Source organism: Mirounga leonina, unplaced genomic scaffold (genome assembly GCF_011800145.1).
Source record: "Mirounga leonina isolate KUSES-001 unplaced genomic scaffold, KU_Mleo_1.0 Mir_94, whole genome shotgun sequence".
Lineage (NCBI taxonomy): Eukaryota > Metazoa > Chordata > Mammalia > Carnivora > Phocidae > Mirounga > Mirounga leonina.
The window spans coordinates 33,267,169-33,288,646 of record NW_023270855.1 but is presented as its reverse complement, the minus strand read 5'-3'; the positions used below and the strand labels follow the sequence as shown (position 1 = coordinate 33,288,646).

Genomic DNA, 21,478 nt, shown 5'->3' with positions numbered 1-21,478 from the left:
CAAGTTGTTTTGGAAAATGCCAAAAACATTTTATATCGGGCGCCTGGGTGGCTCAGTTGGTTGGGCAGCTGCCTTCGGCTCAGGTCATGATCCTGGAGTCCCGGGATCGAGTCCCACATCGGGCTCCCTGCTCGGCGAGGAGCCTGCTTCTCCCTCTGACCCTCCCCCCTCTCATGTACTCTCTCTCATTCTCGCTCTCTCAAATAAATAAGTAAATCTTTAATTAAAAAAAAAATTTATATCAACATTAACTCAACAGAGTTCCCAGCGTTGATTATGAAAATTTTATATGCTTCTGCCACACCTGATCCCTCCAAATGGTTTGTCACTTTGGGTAGTTAGAACAAATGTCAATGGAGTCAGTTTGTATCTGGTTATCTCATGTTTTCTTCTGTGTGGACAGCATCAACAATTTACCTATCGAGTCAGTAAACCAATAGTTTGTAGATTGTTTTCTTCCCTGAATGTCTTAACTCACAATGTACTGTAAAATATATCAAAATCACATTGTTTGCCAAGCACCAGGCATGGTAATTCCAGACGAGGTCATTCTGACATATGGAGAGCATTTCTGCTGAATCTCTCTTTCCTCACCAGTTGGCCTGGAATGCCATGGATGCTAGCGGAGGTGAAATTCCACAGTGAATTTGCAGTATTGCTGTTTGCTTTCAGGGATCTAGAGTGGCTTCCTTTTCTCATTGTGTTGAGGGAAAATAGCAAATTACAGATGTTTGTTTTTGCAGGAACTGTAAAGGCACAGTTATTCTGATAATTTCTTAATACAGTGAACTTTAAAGAACTTCCTCTTCTCATTGTCTTCTTAAAAAGGGGAAACATTCTTATGATAAATGAACACAAAAAGGGAGGTGGATTTTTTCCAATAAACAGGGGTATGGTAACGTCCCCCAGTAGAACTGTGTTGTTGCTGTACATAGATGTTTTTCTAAAACACTGGCTTTTATTTCCAATATATAATTAAGGCTAATCGCTTCTTTGTTGGTGAAAGCTGTAATTCCATGAGGAATGAAGACAGGATAAATATCACTTAGAGCAACATAAATACTGTTCTGAGCTGACCTCAGAACACATTTTGAGTTTTGTGCTTGGGTTGTATCCTGATGCATATATTGAATTCTTGGCTTATGCTCCCTAGTTTACATATTTTAGATCTTTCAGTTTAAAAGATACATATATATATTTTTCACATCATTAGTAATTACTCTTATTAATAAACTTTTTACTTTGGAATAATTTTAGACTTAGAGAAAAACAGCAGTGATAGTACAAAGAGTTTCCATATACCACCCCTCACTAAATTTCCCCTAATGTTAACATCTTACATAACTGTAACACATTTATCAAAACTAAGAAATCAACATTGGTGCATTACTATTAACTACAGATTTTATTCAGATTTCACTTGTTTTTCCACTATTGTCCTTTTTCTGTTCCAGGATCCAGTCTAGAATCCTACATTGCATTTACTCTCTGGCTTTTTTTTTTTTTTTTTTTAGAGTCAAGTTTTTTAAGAAGGTCATAAACTTACTAAGATTTCATTTGCAAGAGTAACATCTTAAGCATGTGGTGCTTTCCTGATAGGTTGGACTGATGAGTTTCTAAAATGTCTTTGCAGAGATTGCCTTACAGCAAGTTTCCATGTTCTTCCGGTCAGAACCAAAGTGGGAGGTGGTAGAACCATTGAAAGACATAGGTGAGAAACTGGCACATGCCTGGTCTGTTCAAACAGATCACAGAACTGGACTCTTTGTCACGCTTTCCTATCTGTATCCCAAGAAAGCTCTTCAATGCAGGTGATTTCTTTTTCTTTTTGCCTTCCTACTGCTTGAAGACGCAGTCCGTAACTTGTATGCTTAATGAATCTTGGGTAAAGTGCCACCTGGAGATTCAGGGGGTAGTAATGTGTACTCTCAGAGCCATCCGTCATTCTTCATCTCTCTTTCTCACGACACCTCAGCTGAAGTGCCCATTTTCCTGTTCCCGTGAAGAATTTCTTTGTTTGCAGTTGTTTTGGTGTTTTCTGTGGGTTTTTTTTTGGTTTGGGGTTCTGTTTTGTTTTGTTTTGCTTAAGTACAGTCTTTCCCGTGTCAACATTACCAAGTAGTTGTTTTACTGGTGCCTATATTGCTATGGATAAGATTGCCGACCTTAATTTTTTGAATTACTTAGTTAATGAAACTTCTCTCTACTGGTGTAAAAATTATTTGCTATGACTACATCTCTGCTTTTATGGCAGGTTGGAGGATAAGGAAGAAATATTTCTTGATGAAAATTAAAAATCAGCCGAAGGAACGGCTAGTGTTAAGCTGGGTAAGCTGTTTTTTTGCTTCAGTCTCCTTTCATGGACTTGAGATGGATTTATGAAAGCAGATATTGAAAAAAGATAATTAAGAAATTGTACTGTGCTTCTGAGTGATGTTGTAAAGGCCTCTTCAGTCCCACATCACAGGAGAGTCATTTTGAGTCACTTTGCTTATTCATTTGGTTATATCCGTGTGATTGTATTTGATCAACTAGTAAACATCTGGAAAGAAACAGGAACAGCTTAAAATAGTTCTGGAACCTCTTTAGGATTGGCAATTTTGCAATTTATTTTAAAGAAGAAATACTTAGGCATTGCTTTATGTTATCTCTCACTTCGGGAGTTCTAGTGATTTGGCTAATGGAATTTGATAAAAAGCATAATTTTGGGGTTTTTTTTCATCGTTTTGTTTTGTTTTTTTAATTTTAGGTAGTTAACATACAGTGCAATTTGGTTTCTGGAGTAGCATTCAGTGATTCATCACTTATACACAACACCCAGTGCTCATGATAACAAGTGCCCTCCTTAATACCCATCACCCAAGAGTGTCGTTAAGTCCTGGTATTTATATGTTTTGCATTCTACCTCTCCAGAAAAGCCTTGAGGCAGCAAGACTTTGTGTGGCTTTCATCTTTGGTTTACAGTCATATATTTGGACAAATGAAAAAAAGCGAAAGGTTTACAAGGAATTTTTCTTTTGATAACTTAAGACAACACCCTGATATTTTCCCCCATGTTTTCAGGCTGACCTTGGTCCCGACAAGTATCTGTCAGATAAAGATTTTCAGTGTCTAATCAAACTTCTGCCTTCCTGTTTGGTGAGTACAAGCCCTTCTATTCTTTTTCTTTTTTTACTCTTTTATTTTTAAGTCATCTCTACACCCAACATGAGGCTCAAATGAGCACAACCCCGACATCAAGAGTCGCATGCTGTGCTGACTGAGCCAGCCAGGTGCCCCAAGCCCTTCTATTGTTCTAGGTACTGATGACAGATTCAGAGCGTTTTCTTGTAGGTGGCCATGGACAGAAGAGCTGGAAGTGCTCTGTAGGCTCAACAGAATGGAGAGGTACAGTGGATTTCATTTCACACTGAAATCGCTCAGGGCTACTCCCATAGTTCAGAGGCCATTTGAATGGTATTCATGACATTGGCACAACCCATGAAATTGATAATTTAAATGCTTACGTGTGTTTTAGGCAAATATCCGAGTAGGAAAGCACCTACTTTGTTCTCGGTGAGGATGTTTCTCTCAGTGGAATTGAAAGATCTGTTTCTAGCCTGAGAAAACAGAACTAATATGGATTTAGATAAGCTGGGTGAGGGAAGGCACGAAGAGCCCTTTTGCTGTCCGAGTCACTATTCTTACAGGCCAACTAGTTGGCCTTTGGGAGTGCCTGGCATTATGTCTGCTAATGTACAGTTCTGATCCAAGGCCTTAGTGGAAAGAACCACATCAGTATATTTCAGAATATGTGCAGAATGTCTTCAGGAAAAGACTAATCTGGCCAGAAAAGTGAGTTCTTTATCTGTGGTCTGCATGAGGATGTAGGACCCTAGAATGAGTCATTCATGAGCACAGTTACGCTGACCTATCCAGTTGGGTTGGCAGGTTCATTTTTGAAGATAGAGTGTCTTGTCAAGCTAGCAAAACCAAGCTTTTAATGAGGTGTGCAGCATAGCCAAGAAAAATGCTGTGGTCTTTGTGTGTGATTAGTTGTGTGACACAGACTCTCAGCATTCAATTCCAAATTTCCTTTAATGACTGTGCTTTTTAAAGAAGAAGGGGGTGCAGATAAGTGGTGCATATTAATTATAGAAAAGTCAGAAAACATGGGTGAGCAAAAATAAGAACATAAAACTCACCTGTAATCCCAAGCAACCAGGAGTATGAACCAAAACGTTTAGTTGTTGCTTTTCTAGAACTTTATATGGTTATTTTTGAAAAATTATACATGTATTGTTTTAAAACCTGATTTTTTGGTTAATGGTATACCATGTACATCTTTTATGTTGAATAAATATAGTATAACATCATTATTACTGGGTATGTAGAATTAGCTTTACCTCAGTTTATTCAACTAATCTTCTACAAGACATTTGGACCACTTCCAGTTTTTTGTTCTTATTTAAAAAGAAAAAAGCCACAGTGAACAATTCAGGCTAAATATTTGTACCCATCCTTAATTATTTCATCAAATAAATAACAAGAATTAATAAGGGAGATATTTTGAGACTGTATAAATATCCTGTTCTTATCAAAGCCCCACTAGTTTTAGCTTCATTGAGATTTTCCAACTCCATCATTCCTCTTATGTTTATCAGTTGGCATTGTCCTGTAAGGAAGAGCTTCCCATTCTCTCCTCTTTGTCTATTTATATCCGTATGGACTCAAGGATTTTTATTTTATTCATTGGGTTCCTTTTTGGGGTGATGAAAGTGTTCTAAAATTAGATTGTGTGGTAGTTTGTACAGCTCTGAATAGACTGAAAACCATTGAATTGTACACGACAAATAGGTGAATTATAATGGTACGTGAACTATAGTTCAATAAAGCTGTTAACAGTATCAACAGCAATCATTTTGATGGGATGGTCAGAAGAAACTTCATGATCAAGGACTATATTTTCCTGGGCACACCCTTCCATCCCCCAACCTACTCAACCCCTGCCCTCCCAAACCTTTGCACAGCTCAGCTCCTATGGGTTTAAATTCTAATGGTGCTCGTTTGAGCGAATGGACATTGTAATACCTGTCTGAAGCCAGTTGGTTCATGTAACCAAAATTCCAGGTCATACAAGGACTTTCAGTCATTAATTTTGTCTTACTCTCCACCCCCACTTGCTTGACATCAATGGCCTCATCTCAGGAAGACACTGTGAATCATCATACTGCACCCTGCAAAAGAACGACGGGAAGATTCATGCTAGCTGCTTTGGATAAGGGCCAAGATGCCAAAAGATGCTGCTTTTTCGCTTGTTTTCTGGCTTTTACGCTCGCTGGCTTGGCACCAAACAGCACTGTGAAATGTTAGGCAACGCTGTGAATGAAGACACATTTATCCTGGTCCTCACTTGGCTGTGCTAGGGTTTGGCTGTACTCTCTACCAGTGTACAGAGGCAGAATATTAAAACCATTATCCCCCAGACTTCTGCCTGAGCTAGGAGCATGTGCATCCCCAGGCAGATATGGAGAGCTCACCGTGCCACTTCTCCATGTCCCTTTGTCAGTATAGTTTATGTTCCTTCTCTCATCTAAAGAATGACGTGCTAGTTGATCATCTGATAAGAAAATGCCACATGTTCAGGGAACATCCCCACATTTATGTGCAACTAAACTGCTGAGATGGAACTTAACTCTACGTAACCAGATTCTTGATCTCAAAGGACCCAGATGCTGATGCGAATAAATGTGAATGTCTGTTTTGTTTTGGCAGCACCCTTATATCTATCGGGTCACCTTTGCCACAGCTAATGAATCCTCTGCATTGCTTATTAGGATGTTTAATGACAAAGGAACTTTGAAGGACCTGATCTACAAGGTACTTGTGGTGCAAGTTCATGGTCATAAAGAAATTCTCAAGTCCCTTCAGAACCTGTTACAGATACTTGATCCCTAAGGTTCTGGAAGTTAGGCCCTGAGGGTTTTATTTTAAGTTTGATTTGATTTGGAATTTATTTTGATTTTAGCAGTAAAACTACCCAGTCTGGTTAAAGAGCATTCCTTTCCCCAAATGAAATAAGGTTGAACAGGTAATGATTATGTCCATTACATTGTAGGCTGCTCATTTAGGTCAGTTTTAAAGTTTTTGTCTTTCACTTAACAAAGCAATACTGAACTATCTCAGTAAAGTTGGAAAACAAAACTTGGGAGTCTGCTAAGGCCAAGACCAGGCCCAGCTTCACTGGACCAGAGAAGGGATGGAACTCAGGGCAGCCTCTTTCTATCAACTGTACAGATTCTAGTACTTTAAAAACCCACATCCTATGAGCTGACCTCATCTGGCACCCCTAGCTGCTTAGAGTCCTGCCTGGTCCAGGAGGCTACATGTGGGACTCAGACCCTCTGCTGCTTTCTTACATGCTCTTTGTGCTTTTCTAAAGGCAAAACCAAAAGACCCATTCCTAAAGAAGTACTGCAACCCTAAGAAGATTCAGGGCCTTGAACTCCAGCAAATAAAAACATATGGGCGGCAAATATTAGAGGTAAGGGGTATTTAATATTTGCTTAGGTTGCATTGGAATTTCATCCAGATTACAGTATTCTTTTGGGAAAGTTCTTAGGCAATATTCAAAATAGTTTAAGTTGTCTGATTGCTTATAAACTGATAGCATTGTCCTATTTTATCCCAAAAAACAAATACTTGAGACTAAGGCAGCCAATTCAGATCTACAGAATTCCAAAATCTTAGCTATTGGCATTTAGGGTCTGATTTTTAAGAACTTTACGGTGCAGATACCAACTTTTGTATTATATTTGGTTGATCTTTATCTTTGTGCCAAGATTGTTGATTTTCTTTTATCAGTACATAACCATATGGCTCCCTTGCAGAAGTGTAACTAGCATGAAAAGCCTTTCCCGTATCACTCTCTAGAGCAGTGTTCTCCAGGCTTCTTGGATTGTGTGACCCTATCAGTGAAAACAAACAAAACTCCCCTCAATATTACACATATATAACTATTATATGCATGCACTACTACTAATATATGTTGTATATTATAAGTTAAGTTAGGAAAGAAGGAGTTTTTTTTTTTTCAAGTAGGCTCCACGCCCAGTGCGGAGCCCAACATGGGGCTTGAACTCATGACCCTGAGATCAAGACCTGAGCTAAAATCAAGAGCTGGACAGTTAACTGACTGAGCCATCCAGGCACCCCGGAAAGAAGGAGATTAAAAACAAACAAATAGAAAGAGAAGTTGTCATATTTTCTTCCAGTCCTCAGTAGATTGTTCTGGGCACCCCTTTTGGCTAGCACTGCTCTAGTTCATGAGGTCATTATGGGTGTATCTCCAGGCATCTCTCTCTCTTTTTTTTTTTAAAGATTTTATTTATTTGAGAGAGAGAATGAGAGAGAGAGCGCACGAGAGGGGGGAGCGGGAGAGGGAGAAGCAGACTCCCCGCTGAGCAGGGAGCCTGATGGGGGACTCAATCCCGGGACTCCAGGATCATGACCGGAGCTGAAGGCAGTCGCTCAACTAACTGAGCCACCCAGGCGCCCTCCAGGCATCTCTCTTGCTGGGTGAGCCACTGTTTATGAAATGGCAGCTGAAAAGTTTGCTTCTTTCTGTAGGAGCCTGTCATGTGTCCTATTAATAAATAGCGTAATATATTCTGAGAAGAGGTTGGCCTAGGGATGTTTTTAGCTCAACCCCTTTTCCTGGACAACTGGCCGATGCCCTGACATGATAGCTTTACTCATCTGTGTGGGAGAGTCAAGACTTTGGCCCGAAAGCTGCGGGCCTATTGAGATCAGAAAGTGCTTGAAGTCAAGCTTTCTGGCATCAAAGCTGTTAACCCCAAGCGGATTCAGGCTGCTCCTCTGTTCTTTGGATATGAGGGAGCTTGGCCTTGCATCTCACATCTGGAAAGCATTCAGCATCACCCCCTTTTCCAAAGAAATGGATGGAGGTGGCATTTGTCTTTAGGAATCTCCTCAGTGACCTGTTTGGTTTTGTTTCAAAATACATTGACTTAAAAACAAAGTTCAGCCTATCTCATAGCTGAATGAGTTGGGGGGAAAATGTAACCTATGTGTATTTTTTAATAGGTACTAAAGTTTCTACATGACAAGGGATTCCCTTATGGGCATCTTCATGCTTCTAATGTGATGCTAGATGGTGACACTTGCCGGCTGCTAGACCTTGAGAATTCCTTATTGGGCCTTCCTTCCTTCTACCGATCCTATTTCTCACAATTCAGGAAAATCAACGTAAGTTGCTAGAAGTAACAAAAACAGCAATTTCATTTTTAGGTATAAATGTTCTCCATGGCAGGACCCATGACCTGCCCGTGTAAGAAATATGCACCAGGCGGTGAAAGGTACAGGCAGGGTAGGCCATGCCTGTTGGCTGTGTTCTCTCACAGAGCATCACTCTATCTTTAAGAGCCTCGTTGAAATGGTAGACAGGACGATGAGGGACATAGAATCACTGACTGGAAAACAGTGGAGAGTAGACCCAAGACCTTGGGTCAGAGCAATGCCTTTGGAGCTTTTGCACAAGGCCTTAGAGTTGTGTTTTCCCTACCAATTATGAGTGGGGTTGGCCCTGGGCCATGTTTCTCTCAGTGGAAGCCTAGGGAAGGAGCATTGGGATTCACAAAGCCAAACTGAAGGATAACCATGCTGCTGCCCTCTTGTCTTCCACAGACGTTGGAAAGCATGGATGTCCACTGCTTTGGCCACTTACTGTATGAAATGACTTACGGACGACCGCCAGACTCAGTGCCTGTAGATTCCTTCCCTCCAGCACCGTCTATGGCTGTGGGTCAGTATGGGGTTTGGAGGAGTCTTCTGAGCCCTGGTAGTCTGCAGAGCTACTCACGCCCTTTCCAGAGTCCAGGAAGGACCCAGAGGAAGTTGCCATGCTCCATAGCCAGCCAAATCCCATTTAAAAGTAAACCAGGTCTGAGTGATTTATTTAAATTCACTTCACTAAAAATTCAGATGGCTTGTCCATTTGTCAGGCTATCTGAAACCTCAGGAGACATATTGTAACTGTGTTCGAATTTTGGAAGCAGGAGGTTGTAGAGCAGTCTGGCCAGACCGAGTCTGATATAGAAGCAGAAGCTAGGAGCAGGCAAATTGAAGCCAGCCTTTCAACACGGACAGGTGTCAAGGGCCAGACCAAGGCTGGAGTGGGACCTGCAAGGAACAAGAGAGCCACGGGCCGGACATCTGGTAGATAAAAGGTTGGCAGGCCGAGAGCGGGGAAAGGTCGGCGGGAATACAGACGCCTGGCAAATTGGATCCAGGCATTCCTCCAGCCTTGCTTAGGGGACCGAGGAGGGCCAGAGGACAGGCGGGAGACACCCTTGGGAGAGAGACGTGGGGACTGATGCAGACTCATCCGGGGACCCTTTCATCCCGTCCCCAGCCAGCTTAGAACTCACCGCTAGAGCACTAAGAGGGGAGGGCAGGGTAGCTCTTGGACCACCGGGCCTTCGAGGTGGGCAAGCTAACCCTCCGCCAAGTGCTGGTTTTGTGTCCAATGAGGTGCTTCAAGAGCACAGGCCCTGAGACCACTTTGTGTCGAGTTCGAACAGCTGAAACTGAACAGTGACCTGTGAGAAGAAAAATCCGGCTGCTTTGGTTTATATCATCCGGGGTGTTGGATGATGAGATAGCAACAACTGGCATCTCGTGTGCTGGTTCTGATTGAAAAGCAAGCAAGCAGCAAAACGTCTTTCGAGTTCAGAGTTTTCTGCGTAGTGTTTACTTCTCCTCTAAGGGAGCAAACACTTTAATGAATGATATCTGGAATCCTTCCTCCAGTTCTCTTTGAAGTATGTTTAGCTTTCTGTCAGCATGTGGTTTCTGCACCATTTATTCTGAGTCATCGGTAACATAGTATTGCCAGCATTCCCCTTCCCGACGTATGCCATCTGTCTGTGCGTGGAGAGTTTTGACACCGTCCTGATCAGTCTGCAGACAGTTGTTGCAAAGTGGTGTCAGACTTTTCGTCACCAAGTGGATTTGCCAGCATGTTCTGTGGAACTAAAATGTGTATCTGTTCATTTCAAGTGGCCGTGTTGGAGTCTACGCTGTCTTGTGAAGCCTGTAAAAATGGCATGCCTACCGTCTCCCGGCTCTTACAGATGCCGTAAGTCAATCACACGCCTTGGTTGTCACCTTCCTAACTGTGTAGAACGCTGGACCGCTAAGCCAGGTGCCTGGCGCCGTGGTCGAGACTCAGGTGTGGTCCTTGCAGAGTCGAAGTGACGTGCTTGCTGTCGGTCATGTGCAGCATGATATCATGACCTCTCCACTACTGTGGTCTGATTGCTCTCCCTTCATGTCCGCATCTTCACACGTGTCTCTTGCTGTCGATGTTAGTTAGCGTCCTGTGCATGTACACGTGCCCCCCGCCCCTGCTTAGGACATTCTGACGGAGGGCCTGCTCGTGCGCTGTCCGTGGTCCTGTTTCCTCACACCAGCTGGCCCTCAGCCGTGGCTGGTTCTGCCCTCTCAGAGGAGAGCAGCGTGTTTCTGACCCGCAGTGCACTCGTTTGTTCCTTTGCTCTCTGGGTAACATCGATCACACATCTAACAGGTACCAGGCATTGTGCAAGGGGCTTGGAGCGCAGAAGACAGTCTCCCTTAAACCGGGTTGTGACTAGTTCATCAGGACCCTGGAAATAGTGCTGCAGGGCCTTGCCTCCAGCTATGTTCTCTGTCCCTTCTTGGAGAGGGCAGCAGCGTGGTTAAGAAGGGTGGGTCTGAGGTTAGACAGCCTGGGGGTGGACCCAGCCTCACCACTTCGACCTGGGTGACCTTGGGCAGGTTTCCTGCATCTGGAAGCGGAGGCTCCTTATCTGGGAAACGGGGATGGGAATAGGCCCCACCGGAGAGGGTTGTGGGCAGGATTGAATGAGACGATTCCTGGTGAAGCGCCAGGTACTTAACAAGTGCCTATCGAGTGTTACTTGTGATGAGTATTGATTCAGCCTATATTTTGTGAGCATCACGTGCCATGCGGCGCACCCAGTGCGTTGTCTGTTCCAGCTTGTTGTATAACAGATGTACTCAGGAAACAGTGATGTGGGGACACAGGACAGGGCTCAGCTTGAATGCATACGGTCAGAGCTCAGCGGAGGTCCCTGTGTTTAGAGAAGGTCTGCTGTAGCCCAGGCGCTGTCCTAGGCCCTGTGGAAGCTGTGCCGAGCCACCCCAGCCCCCGCCCCAGCCCCTGCCCATGGATGTGACATATTTAAAGTTCGACTGACACTAGCGCATCCCTGTCGCAAGCAGCCACCATTAACAACAGTGTTGTGAATATGGAAAAATAGACCCAATTAGGGAAATGAAATAATTTTCATACAAATTTTTAAAACAGCATGCATTTGTAGTTAGGGAACAGCCTGGATTCATGTTAATTTACTTGGGTTTGCATTTGCAGCCCCCACGTTCCAGAGCTCTTCCATTCTCCTCCCAGCCTTCCAAGTCTAAAGGGAATCCACATTGTTTTTTCCTCACTGAGGTCTTTCTACCCTGTGGCCTTCAGCCTTGAGAAGAATACTTGAAGAGGCGTGAACTATGTTCAGTTAAAACACGTTTTCTGGAAGTAAATAGGCCTGTGCCCTTGACAGGGAGAGTTCTGTTTCCACCTCCAGAGCCGCCCAGGGAACACTGTGGGGAAAAGTTAACTGTGTCTTTTCTACTTGTGAAGTATTTCCTGTTTTTTAAAAAGGGGGACTCCTCAAGGCAAGACTCCCACATAGCCATATGGGCACTGCCCAAGCAACCATTTAAATTCTCCAAACTGTCTTAGCCAAAGTAGTTCAGAATTCCTCATGCTGTTGTTTTTAGTCACATAATTTTTGAAGAGAGAATTGACATACTCTAAAAGCTGCCTTTTTTTTTTTAAGGGAATACAAGAAACACTTCTTAGAAAAAAATTATTTTCTTGTTAGATTCCAATCAGAATAGTTTCTTTCTACTTAGACATTTTTATTTTACTGAGCTCTAGAAAAAATTTTTTAAAGATTTATTTATTTATTTTAGAGAGAGAGTGAGAGCAGGGGGAGGGGCAGAGGGCGAAGGAGAGAGAAAGAATCTTAAGCAGACTCCGCACTGAGCGCAGAGCCCAATATAAGGCTTAATCTCACCACCCTAAGATTATGAGCTGAGCTGAAACCCAAGAGTCAGACACTTAACTGACTGCGCCACCTCTAGAATAAATTTTATCCTCTTCTGGGATTTAATAAAAAAGGGGGGGATATTGGTTATTCTGTTTAGAAATACCTACTGCATAAATTATTTGCAGTATAATAAATATAACTATAATAAAATAATAATTTGCAAAACTAATTTTTTAAAGTGTGTATTACTTTACTATATAGCATGAGAGGACTGTTGCCCTGCAGTGTGGGGAAATAACCTTCAGTACAGGGTTGACCCAGTCTCTCCCTGGTAGCACCTCTGATACCGGGGGGCAGGGGGGAGGTGCTGAGGTTTTTCTGCAGTCACATCGGGTGGCCTGTAAACTTGGAGTTTGTCGATAAGCATGAAATGGTGGGCTGGGCCAGGGCTGGGGCATGTGGGAACCTCATGGGCTAAAAATGTCTCATTTTGTTTTGATCCTGTTCTGAGAGGACACCTGGGCTTAAGAAAGATTTTGTTTGTTTCTTTTCTTAACAGATTATTCAGTGATGTTTTACTAACCACTTCTGAAAAGCCACAGTTTAAGGTAAAGCAAATCATATCTTTTTTTGGTTTGTGACATATATAAGTTGATTTTGAAACTTAGTGCTTTTAAAAAAATGACTGAAGTAGAACTGACATACAACATTATATTAGTTTCAGGTGTAAAACAACATTATAACTATAATGTGGTAATCACCACAGTAAGTCTAGTTAACGTCTATCACTATATATGGTTCTAATTCTTTTCTTCTTGTGGTGAGAACTTTTAAGATTTACTTTCTTAGCGACTTTCAAGTATACAATACAGTATATTAATAATAGTCACCATGCTGTACATTATATGCCTATGACTTATTATTTTGGAACTGGAAGTTTGTACCTTTTGCCCCCTTCACCTGTTTCATCTGTCCCCTCACCCCGACCCTTGCAAACCACCATTCTGTTCCGTTCTGTTCTCTGTGAGCAATCTGTTCTGTATGAGTTCAGGTTTTGTTTTGTTTTTAGATCCCACATGAAATGAGATCATATGGTATTTGTCTTTCTCTCTCTGTCTTATTTCACTTAGCATAATGCCCCTAAGCTCCATTCATGTTGTTGCAAATGGAAGGATTTCCTTTTTTTTAAGAGGCTGAGTAATATTCCATCATATATACCCACATTTTCTTTATCCATTCATCCATTGATAGACACTTAGGTTGTTTCCATGTCTTGGTGTAAATAATGCTGCAGTGAACATGGGAGTGCATATCTTTTTGATTTAGTGTTTTCATTTCCTTTAGATACATACCCAGAAGTGGAATCCTGGATCATATGGTATTTTTAATTTTTTGAGGAACCTCCATACTATTTTCCCAATTTACATTCCACCGATAGTGTAAAGGTTTTTTTCTCCACATCCTCGCCAACAGTTGTTATGTTGTCCTTCTGATACCAGCCATTGTAGCAGATGTTAGGCGGTATCTCTTGTGGTTTTGATTTGCATTTCCATGGTTAGTGATGTTGAGCTCCTTCTCATTACTTGTTGGCCATCTGTGTGTCAAGTTAGTGCTTTTTTTAATCAAACGAGAAGGTACAATAATTTTTTTATTGACGTATAGTTAACATACAATATCCTCTTAGTTTGCGTACATCAAAGTAATTTGATATTTTTTATACATTATGAAATGATCCCCACAATAAGTCTAGTCACCATCTATCATCACACAAAGTCGTTAAAATATTGACTGTATTCTGTATGCTGCAATGAACATGGCTTATTTATTTTATAACTGGAAGTTTAGGTACAGTATTTATAATAGCAAAAATTTGAAAACAATCTAAATGTTCTACAATTAGGGACTAGCTTAATAATTTATGGTACATCTGTTTGATAAAATATTTTTTATCTAATAGAAGTAAAATTTATAAAGACATTGTAGTAGCATGGAAAGCAATTATTTGGGCTAAGGGGAAGAAGAAGCAGGATATAAAATACAATGTGTAAAAATGTATTCACCTGTATCTAGCAGAAAGGCAGGAAGGAAGCATCCTGGTAAGTAGCAGCATTGTGTGGTATTGTGGGAAGTACAGGAGCTTTGGAACCCAAAAAACCCAGGATGATGCCTTACTTTGCTTTTTTAATACCAGCCATTTATCTACGGCTGCTTTCTCAGACAAAACATTTTTTTTTATAAAGATTTTATTTATTTACTTGTCAGAGCAAGAGAGAGAGAGAGCATGAGCAGGGGGAGTGGCAGGCAGAGGGAGAGGGAGAAGCAGACTCCCCGCTGAGCAGGGAGCCCGACGCAGGGCTCGATCCCAGGACCCCAGGATCATGACCTGAGCCAAAGGCAGACACTTAACTGACTGAACTACCCAGGCGCCCCATCAGACATGACAGTTGACATTTTGGATCAGATGGTTGTTTGTTGTGGGGACTGTCCTGTGCATTGTCGGAGGTTAAGCGACATCCCTGGCCTGTCCCCTCTAGATGTGAGCAGTGCTTCCCTTCTGCCCCACACATTGTGACGATAAAAAATGTCTCCCCAAATTGCCAAATGTCCCCTAGAGAGAGAAGGGGGCAAAACCACCGCTATCTGAGATCCACTCATCTATGGGTCTGATCTTTGAGTTGCTGTTTACTCAGTATGTACAATTGGTGAGTAACGCCTGTTTATTGTCCTTGATCAACTGAGATGGTCCACATGAGCACCTGGGGGCAGGGGTGGCTCTCCTCAGGGCTCGCAGTTAGTTTTGGTCTGGGCAGTAGAATGAAGGGTGATTCTTCCTCCTCTCCATATTCCAAAGGAACATGTAATACTATTATGATGAAATTCCTTTTAGGAAAAACAAAAACAAGGTGGGGTCAGAAGATTGTACAGGAGAGGAAGACATTTTCCTCTGTCCTGTTTTGCCAGTCAGAGGAGTTCTTTTTTTTTTTTTTTTAAGATTTTATTTATTGATTTGACAGAGAGAGACACAGTGAGAGAGGGAACACAAGCAGGGGGAGTGGGAGAGGGAGAAGCAGGCTTCCCGCTGAGCAGGGAGCCCGACGGGGCTCGATCCCAGGACCCTGAGATCATGATCTGAGCCGAAGGCAGACGCTTAACGACTAAGCCACCCAGGCGCCCCAGTCAGAGGAGTTCTGACAAAAATAGCTTGTTTGGATCTGAAGTAGGAAAGAAAAACATTTAAATCCATCTCTTCTTCATTGGAAGTCCCCAGTAAATATATTCAGTCTTGTAAATAAATATGCTCTCCCCAACCCTGAAAGTCCAGCCCAGGAATTATTATTAGACCTTGTTCTTTCTCTGAACCAGAGAGTCTGTGCAACAATGACAACGTGATTTTAAAAACCAAGGTTAATTTCTTGTGTATGTACTTTCTTTCTGGAGAGATAGATAAGAAACTGGTGACATTGGTTGCCTCCATGGAAGAGAACTAGTTGGCAGACTTTTTACTGTGTCTGTACCCTTTCATATCTTTGAATTTTGAACCATATTACCTACTCAAAGGTTTTTAAATTTAAATTTTTTAAAGAATAATAGAGACAGAAAGTTCAACATGATCCAGGCATCTGTTTCCCAGGCCTGAGCTCCTTGTGGCTTGAGAAACTAATAAATTAAGAAATGACAGGCACAGCATACCAGGTACCAGACCTTCCGGCAGGCTCAGTTGGTAGCTCAGGTCATGATCTCAGGGTTGTGGGATTGAGCCCTCCTTCCGTTGGGCTCTGTGCTGGAGCCTGCTGAAGATTCTCTCTCTCCCTCTGCTTCACCCCCCCTCCCCCACCCCCTGCCCTGCCACACCCTCTCTCTCAAAAAAAACTGTCTTCTGGCAGGAAAAAGCTTAAGCTTGTGAAATTCAGGAAGTTTTAATTTTTCACAGAGAAAATTTTTCTGAAGTTATAAAATATTACAGTTATTTGAATTTGTGTGTGTGTTCCAGTATATTTTTATTTTAATTATGATAAAAAACATAAATTATCCTCTTAACCATTTTTAAGTGTACACTTCAGGAGTGTTAACTGTGTTCACATTTGTTGTGTAACAGATCCCTAGAACTTTTTTTTTAAGATTTTATTTATTTATGGGACGCCTGGGTGGCTGAGTCGGTTGAGAGGCTGCCTTCAGCCCAGGTCGTGATCCCAGGGTCTTGGGATTGAATCCCACATTGGGCTCCTTGCTGAACAGGGAGCCTGCTTCTCCCTCTCTCTCCCTCTGCTTGTGCTCTCTCTGTCAAATAAATAAAATCTTAAAAAAAATAATAAGATTTTATTTATTTATTTGACAAACAAATAGCGAGAGAGGGAACACAAGCAGGGGGAGTGGGAGAGGGAGAAGCAGGCTTCCCGCGGAACAGGGAGCCCAATGCGGGGCTCGATCCCAGGACCCTGGGACCATGGCCTGAGCCGAAGGCAGACGTTTAACGACTGAGTCACCCAGGTGCCCCCCCCCCCCAGAACATTTTTATCTTGGTAACTGAAACTAGAGACCCATCAAACAACTCCCCGTTAACCCATCCCCAGCCCTTGGCAAATACAGTTCTACTTTCTGCTTCCATGACTTTGACTAGTTCAGATATCTCATACAAATGGGAACATACAGTATTTGTTCTTTCGTGACTGGCTTATTTCACTTAGCGTAGTGTCTTCTGTGTTTATTGGTGTTACAGCATGTGACAGGATTTCCTTTTTTTTTTCCTAAGATTTTATTTATTTATTTGAGAAAGAGAGAGAGCACAAGTGAGGGGAGAGGAGCAGAGAGAGAGGGAGAAGCAGGTTCCCCACCAAGCAAGGAGCCCGATGCAGGACTCGATCCCAGGACCCTGGGATCATGACCCGAGCTGAAGGCAGATGCCTAACGACTGAGCCACCCAGGCGCCCCAGGATTTCTTTTTTTTTTTTTTTTAAAGATTTTATTTATTTATCAGAGAGCGAGAGACAGAGGCAGGCAGAGGGAGAAGCAGGCTTCTTGCTCAGCAAGGAGCCCGATGTGGGACTCGATCCCAGGACCCTGGGATCATGACCTGAGCCGAAGGCAGACGCTTAACCGACTGAGCCACCCAGGCGTCCCTTCTTTTTTTTTTTGAAGGCTGAATACTATTCTACTGTATGCATATACCACATTTTGTTTATCCTTTCCTCTGTGGATGGACATTTGAGCTGTTTTCGCCTCTTGGCTATTGTGAATAATGCTGCAGTGTGTGCACATATCTCTTCAGGACCCTGCTTTCAATTCTTCCGGGTGCGTACCCAGAAGTGGCATAGCTGGGTAGTGTGGTATTTCTGTTTTTAGCCTTTTGAGGAACTCCGTGCTGTCTTCCACCACAGCTGCACCATTTCTCGTTCCCACCGTCAGTGCACGAGGGCTCCAATTTCTCCACGTCTTCGCCAACACTTGTTATTTTCTGCTTTTTCAGTAGTGACCATCCTAGTGGGTGTGAGGTGCTATCTCAACATGGTTGTGATTTACATTCCTCTAATGATGAGAGATGTTGATTAATCTTTTCATACACTTGTTGCCCATTTGTAAATCTTTGGAGAAATGTCTCTTCAGGTCCTTTGCCCTTTTTTTTTTCCCCTTAGTTTTTCTGATCTTTTTTTTTTTTTTCCAGCTTTATTCTGGTATAATCTATTTTTTGTGACACATCCGTTTTTCCATCAGGTTACTTATTTTTCTTTTTTGGGGTTATGAGAGTTCTTTATATATTTTGGCTATTAATCCCTTATTAAATATATGATTTCCAATTATTTTCTCCCATTCCATAGGTTCCTTTTTACTCTCTTGATTGTTTCCTTTGATACACAGAAGTTTCTAAAAAGTTCCATCTCTTTTTGCTTTTCTGGCCTGTGCTTTTGGTGTCTTATCCAAAATCATTGTCAGATACAATATCTTAAAGCTTTTGTTTTGTTCTAGGAGTTTTCTAGTTTTGGGTCTTCAGTCCAATTTTGAGTTAATTTTTGCATATAGTATAAGGTGAGGGTCCAGCTTCATTTTTTCACATGTAGATACTCAATTTTCCCAGCACCATTTATTGAAGACACTGTCCTTTCTCTACTATATATATACTTTTTGGCACCCTATTCAAATATCACTTCACCATATGCATGAGGGTTTATTTCTAGGCTCTCTATTCTATCCTGTTGTTCTGTGTGTCTGTCTGTATGCCAATATAACATTATTTTGATTACTGTAGTTTTGTAATATATTTTGAAATCAAGAAGTGTGATGCTTCCAATTTTGATCTTCTTTTTCAAGATTGTTTTGGCATTTTGGGGCCCCTTCAGTATTACTTGAATTACATGAAACATACCATGTTTATTTATGTGTTTTATGTATTCATTACTAAAAAATGGTAATGAGGTGAGCATGTTGGGGATGGATAGTAGTCAATTGAGTGGATATCTTGTAACTGATTCTATTGCAGATTCCCTCCTTCATGATAACCAACCGCTCCTTTATTAAAACCAGGACTTAAGAGAATCTCTGGCCATTTTACTCAATGGGTCATGTACGTTCTCTTCTTTCAGATCCCCACAAAGTTAAAAGAGGCATTGAGAATTGCCAAAGAATGTATAGAAAAAAGACTAATTGAAGAACAGAAACAGGTAAATTGCTAGTAGCTCCTTATTGCCTTTTTTTTTTTTTAAGATTTTATTTATTTATTTGACAGAGGGAGAGAGCACAAGCAGGGGGAACAGTAGAGGGAGAGGGAGAGGGAGAAGCAGGCTCCCCACCAAGTAGGGAGCCCAAGGCGGGGCTCAATCCCAGGACCCTGGGATCATGACCTAAGCCAAAGGCAGACGCTTAACCATCTGAGCCACCCAGGCGCCCCCTCCTTATTGCCTTTTGATCTTTTAGCTTTCGCATCCTTTGCTGTGGTATTCACAGTGACTTACTTTTGGCTGGTTGTTCGTTCCATAAACATTTCTTGCATCCTTGCTCTGAACCGGCCTCCTTGCTCAGTATTGTGAAATAGCCTGTTACTTCACAGTCCTGCCCTCAAGGTGCTCAGCCTGTGGGGGAAACAAGCACATCCATAACGCGTGGTCTTCCTTTATGATTGGGGCAGGTGGGGTAGTGGTGGCGGGCACATGTGGTCCTTGCTCTGAAGGTGCTGGGAGCCACACTTGTCTTCCATAGAAGAGAGAAGGGCAGGAAGGAACAGGGGGAAATGAGAAAGGTCTTCATCTTCTGGCAGACTCTTCTCCCAGACATCCAGACCCAAGCTTGGAGGCAGACAGGCTGAGCAAGGACAGAATTTTCATCCAGAATAATTTGATTTGGCAAAACATGTTAGAGATTTTCATTAACATAGGATACACTTACATTTGTGGTAAATTGTGGTCTCTCAAAGATTCACCAGCATCGAAGACTGACAAGAGCTCAGTCTCACCATGGATCTGAAGAAGAAAGGAAAAAGAGAAAGATTTTAGCTCGAAAGGTAAGCCTCCTGTGAATTCTTTTTTTTTTTTTTTAAGATTTTATTTATTTATGAGAGAGAGAGAGAGAAAGCATGGGTAGGGGGAGAGGAAGAAGCAGGCTCCCCACTGAGTGGGGAGCCGGACTCCAGGCTCCATCCCAGGACCCTGAGATCATGACCTGAGCTGAAGGCAGACACTTAACAACTGAGTCACCCAGGCGCCCTCTCTCTGTGAATTCTTCACTACATGTGAAGAAAGTTGTAGGTTAATAGTGCACATTTAGTTAATGACAAGATTTTGTGCTATATCTCCTTGAAAGCTAAAACTATTTCCAGATGACTGTTTTGCAGCTTTTAAAAAAGTCACATAATATCAGCAGAGAAATGGACCATGTAGTTTCCTGGCTTGCTGGGAAGATTACAGGCCAATGTAATTGGCGAGAATGACTGGCCTGAGACAGTAAACTCAGCATTCTTGGTTTTATTCCCCTTTCTGGTTGTGGCTTGTGGCTTCTTAACTGTATTAAGTTATGAGGCCAAATATGACCTTGTATGTAGCTAGTTTAACTGTGTGCCTGGAAAATACTTGTATTCTAACTCTCAGCGTCAGTGTGTTTATTCTTTGCTGTTCCCCATCTCTCTTTTATTTTTAAAGAAGTCAAAACGATCTGCTGTTGAAAATAATGAAGAGCATTCAGCAAAATACAGCAACTCCAATAATTCAGGTAACTGGTTATAGATTGTAGTGGGGCCTCCGGGCCCAAAGGTCAGGACTAGGAGTCAAGAGTTTTTGGCTTCTGGTGGCCAGAGACTGAGACTGAGCAGTGTAGGGAACAAAAGAACCCTGCCCCTAGTAAAGAATTGTGACAACATTCACGGGCTCACAGGACTCAAGTGCTAGAAGAATCCTCAGAGGTTATGGGGTGACTCAGCCTCTGCACTGATTGTGGGACTTGGTCAGCCAAAGATGAGCATTAGGCATGGATGAAAAACCAACCCAACTTACAACACGAGGCCTCCTGTTAGTTAGTAAAACCTATTCAAACAGAAACCACCCTGAATCCTGCCCTCTATTCCAGTCCCCATGTGGCGGGAGGAAGTGCCCTCATACGTGGGTTAAGGAAAGCACTCAACGGTGTGTCAGCGGCGGGGGAGGGGGGGGAGGCGGAGAGCATCATTCCAGGAGGGCTGGGGTGGCACAGAGCACCATCCTGAGTTGGCAGTCCTCGCTGTCACTCCTGGTTGCCCCTTGCCTGGCCCCGCTGGCTTTGGACCTTAATATCTCCATCTTTAGAAATCAGGGCCAGATTGAATGATCCTCTGGGGACTTCCAGTTCTTCCACCTTATGCACCTTATGAATCTTTTTTTTTTTCTTCCACCTTATGAATCTGTGAGATAGAGTTCCACATAGAGAAGGGGCAGCTTCATCCGACCGCCGGCAGCTTCGACTTAGCCTGGAGGGCCAAGGAAAGGGGAGGTTTTGTTAGGTTGAGGGATAGCTGCGTGTACTTTCAGGCAGGAGAAGGGCTGAGCAGAGAGGGAGAAGCTGAAGATGTACAAGAGAGAGTGACCGTGGAGGAAGCCCATCCATCTCTTCCTGGAGCTAGAAGCCAGGAGAGCTGGGTGAAGAGGCAGAGGCATTTAAAAGTGGAAGGAAGGGAGGACCCGGAGGGTGTTCACACCTCGTGCCTTCTCAGGTCTTCTCTGCGCAGTCAGTGAGGAGATGCCTGCCAGGGCTCACAGGACGTGCGGCCTGGACCAGCGGTGGCCAGAGATCGCAGGCGGGGCGGGTGGGGCTGGAAGGCGGAAGAGGGGCTGTGGAGGAAGGTCGTGGACTCCAGGAAGAGGGGGGAGTGTGCTGACACCGCTGCCTGCAGACTTCAGCCACAGAGG

General features: G+C 42.8%; 1 protein-coding gene across 7 annotated transcripts in view; it reads left to right on the top strand.

Moving 5' to 3' along the window:
- PXK (PX domain containing serine/threonine kinase like) overlaps positions 1-21,478 on the top strand; it is a 109,468-nt gene that overhangs the window by 41,467 nt on the left and 46,523 nt on the right. For all 7 annotated transcript variants that reach the window (XR_004677762.1, XR_004677761.1, XM_034996729.1 and 4 more), the window contains exons 5-16: positions 1,634-1,711; positions 2,255-2,328; positions 3,064-3,138; positions 5,755-5,859; positions 6,422-6,523; positions 8,086-8,247; positions 8,686-8,803; positions 10,060-10,138; positions 12,676-12,724; positions 18,692-18,769; positions 19,519-19,605; positions 20,240-20,309. Coding sequence is in view for 5 of the 7 variants with exons in the window: in XM_034996729.1 (XP_034852620.1) it covers positions 1,634-1,711; positions 2,255-2,328; positions 3,064-3,138; positions 5,755-5,859; positions 6,422-6,523; positions 8,086-8,247; positions 8,686-8,803; positions 10,060-10,138; positions 12,676-12,724; positions 18,692-18,769; positions 19,519-19,605; positions 20,240-20,309 (1,077 nt within the window). In the remaining 2 variants the exon portion in view is untranslated. The remainder of the gene's footprint in view (positions 1-1,633; positions 1,712-2,254; positions 2,329-3,063; positions 3,139-5,754; positions 5,860-6,421; positions 6,524-8,085; positions 8,248-8,685; positions 8,804-10,059; positions 10,139-12,675; positions 12,725-18,691; positions 18,770-19,518; positions 19,606-20,239; positions 20,310-21,478) is intronic.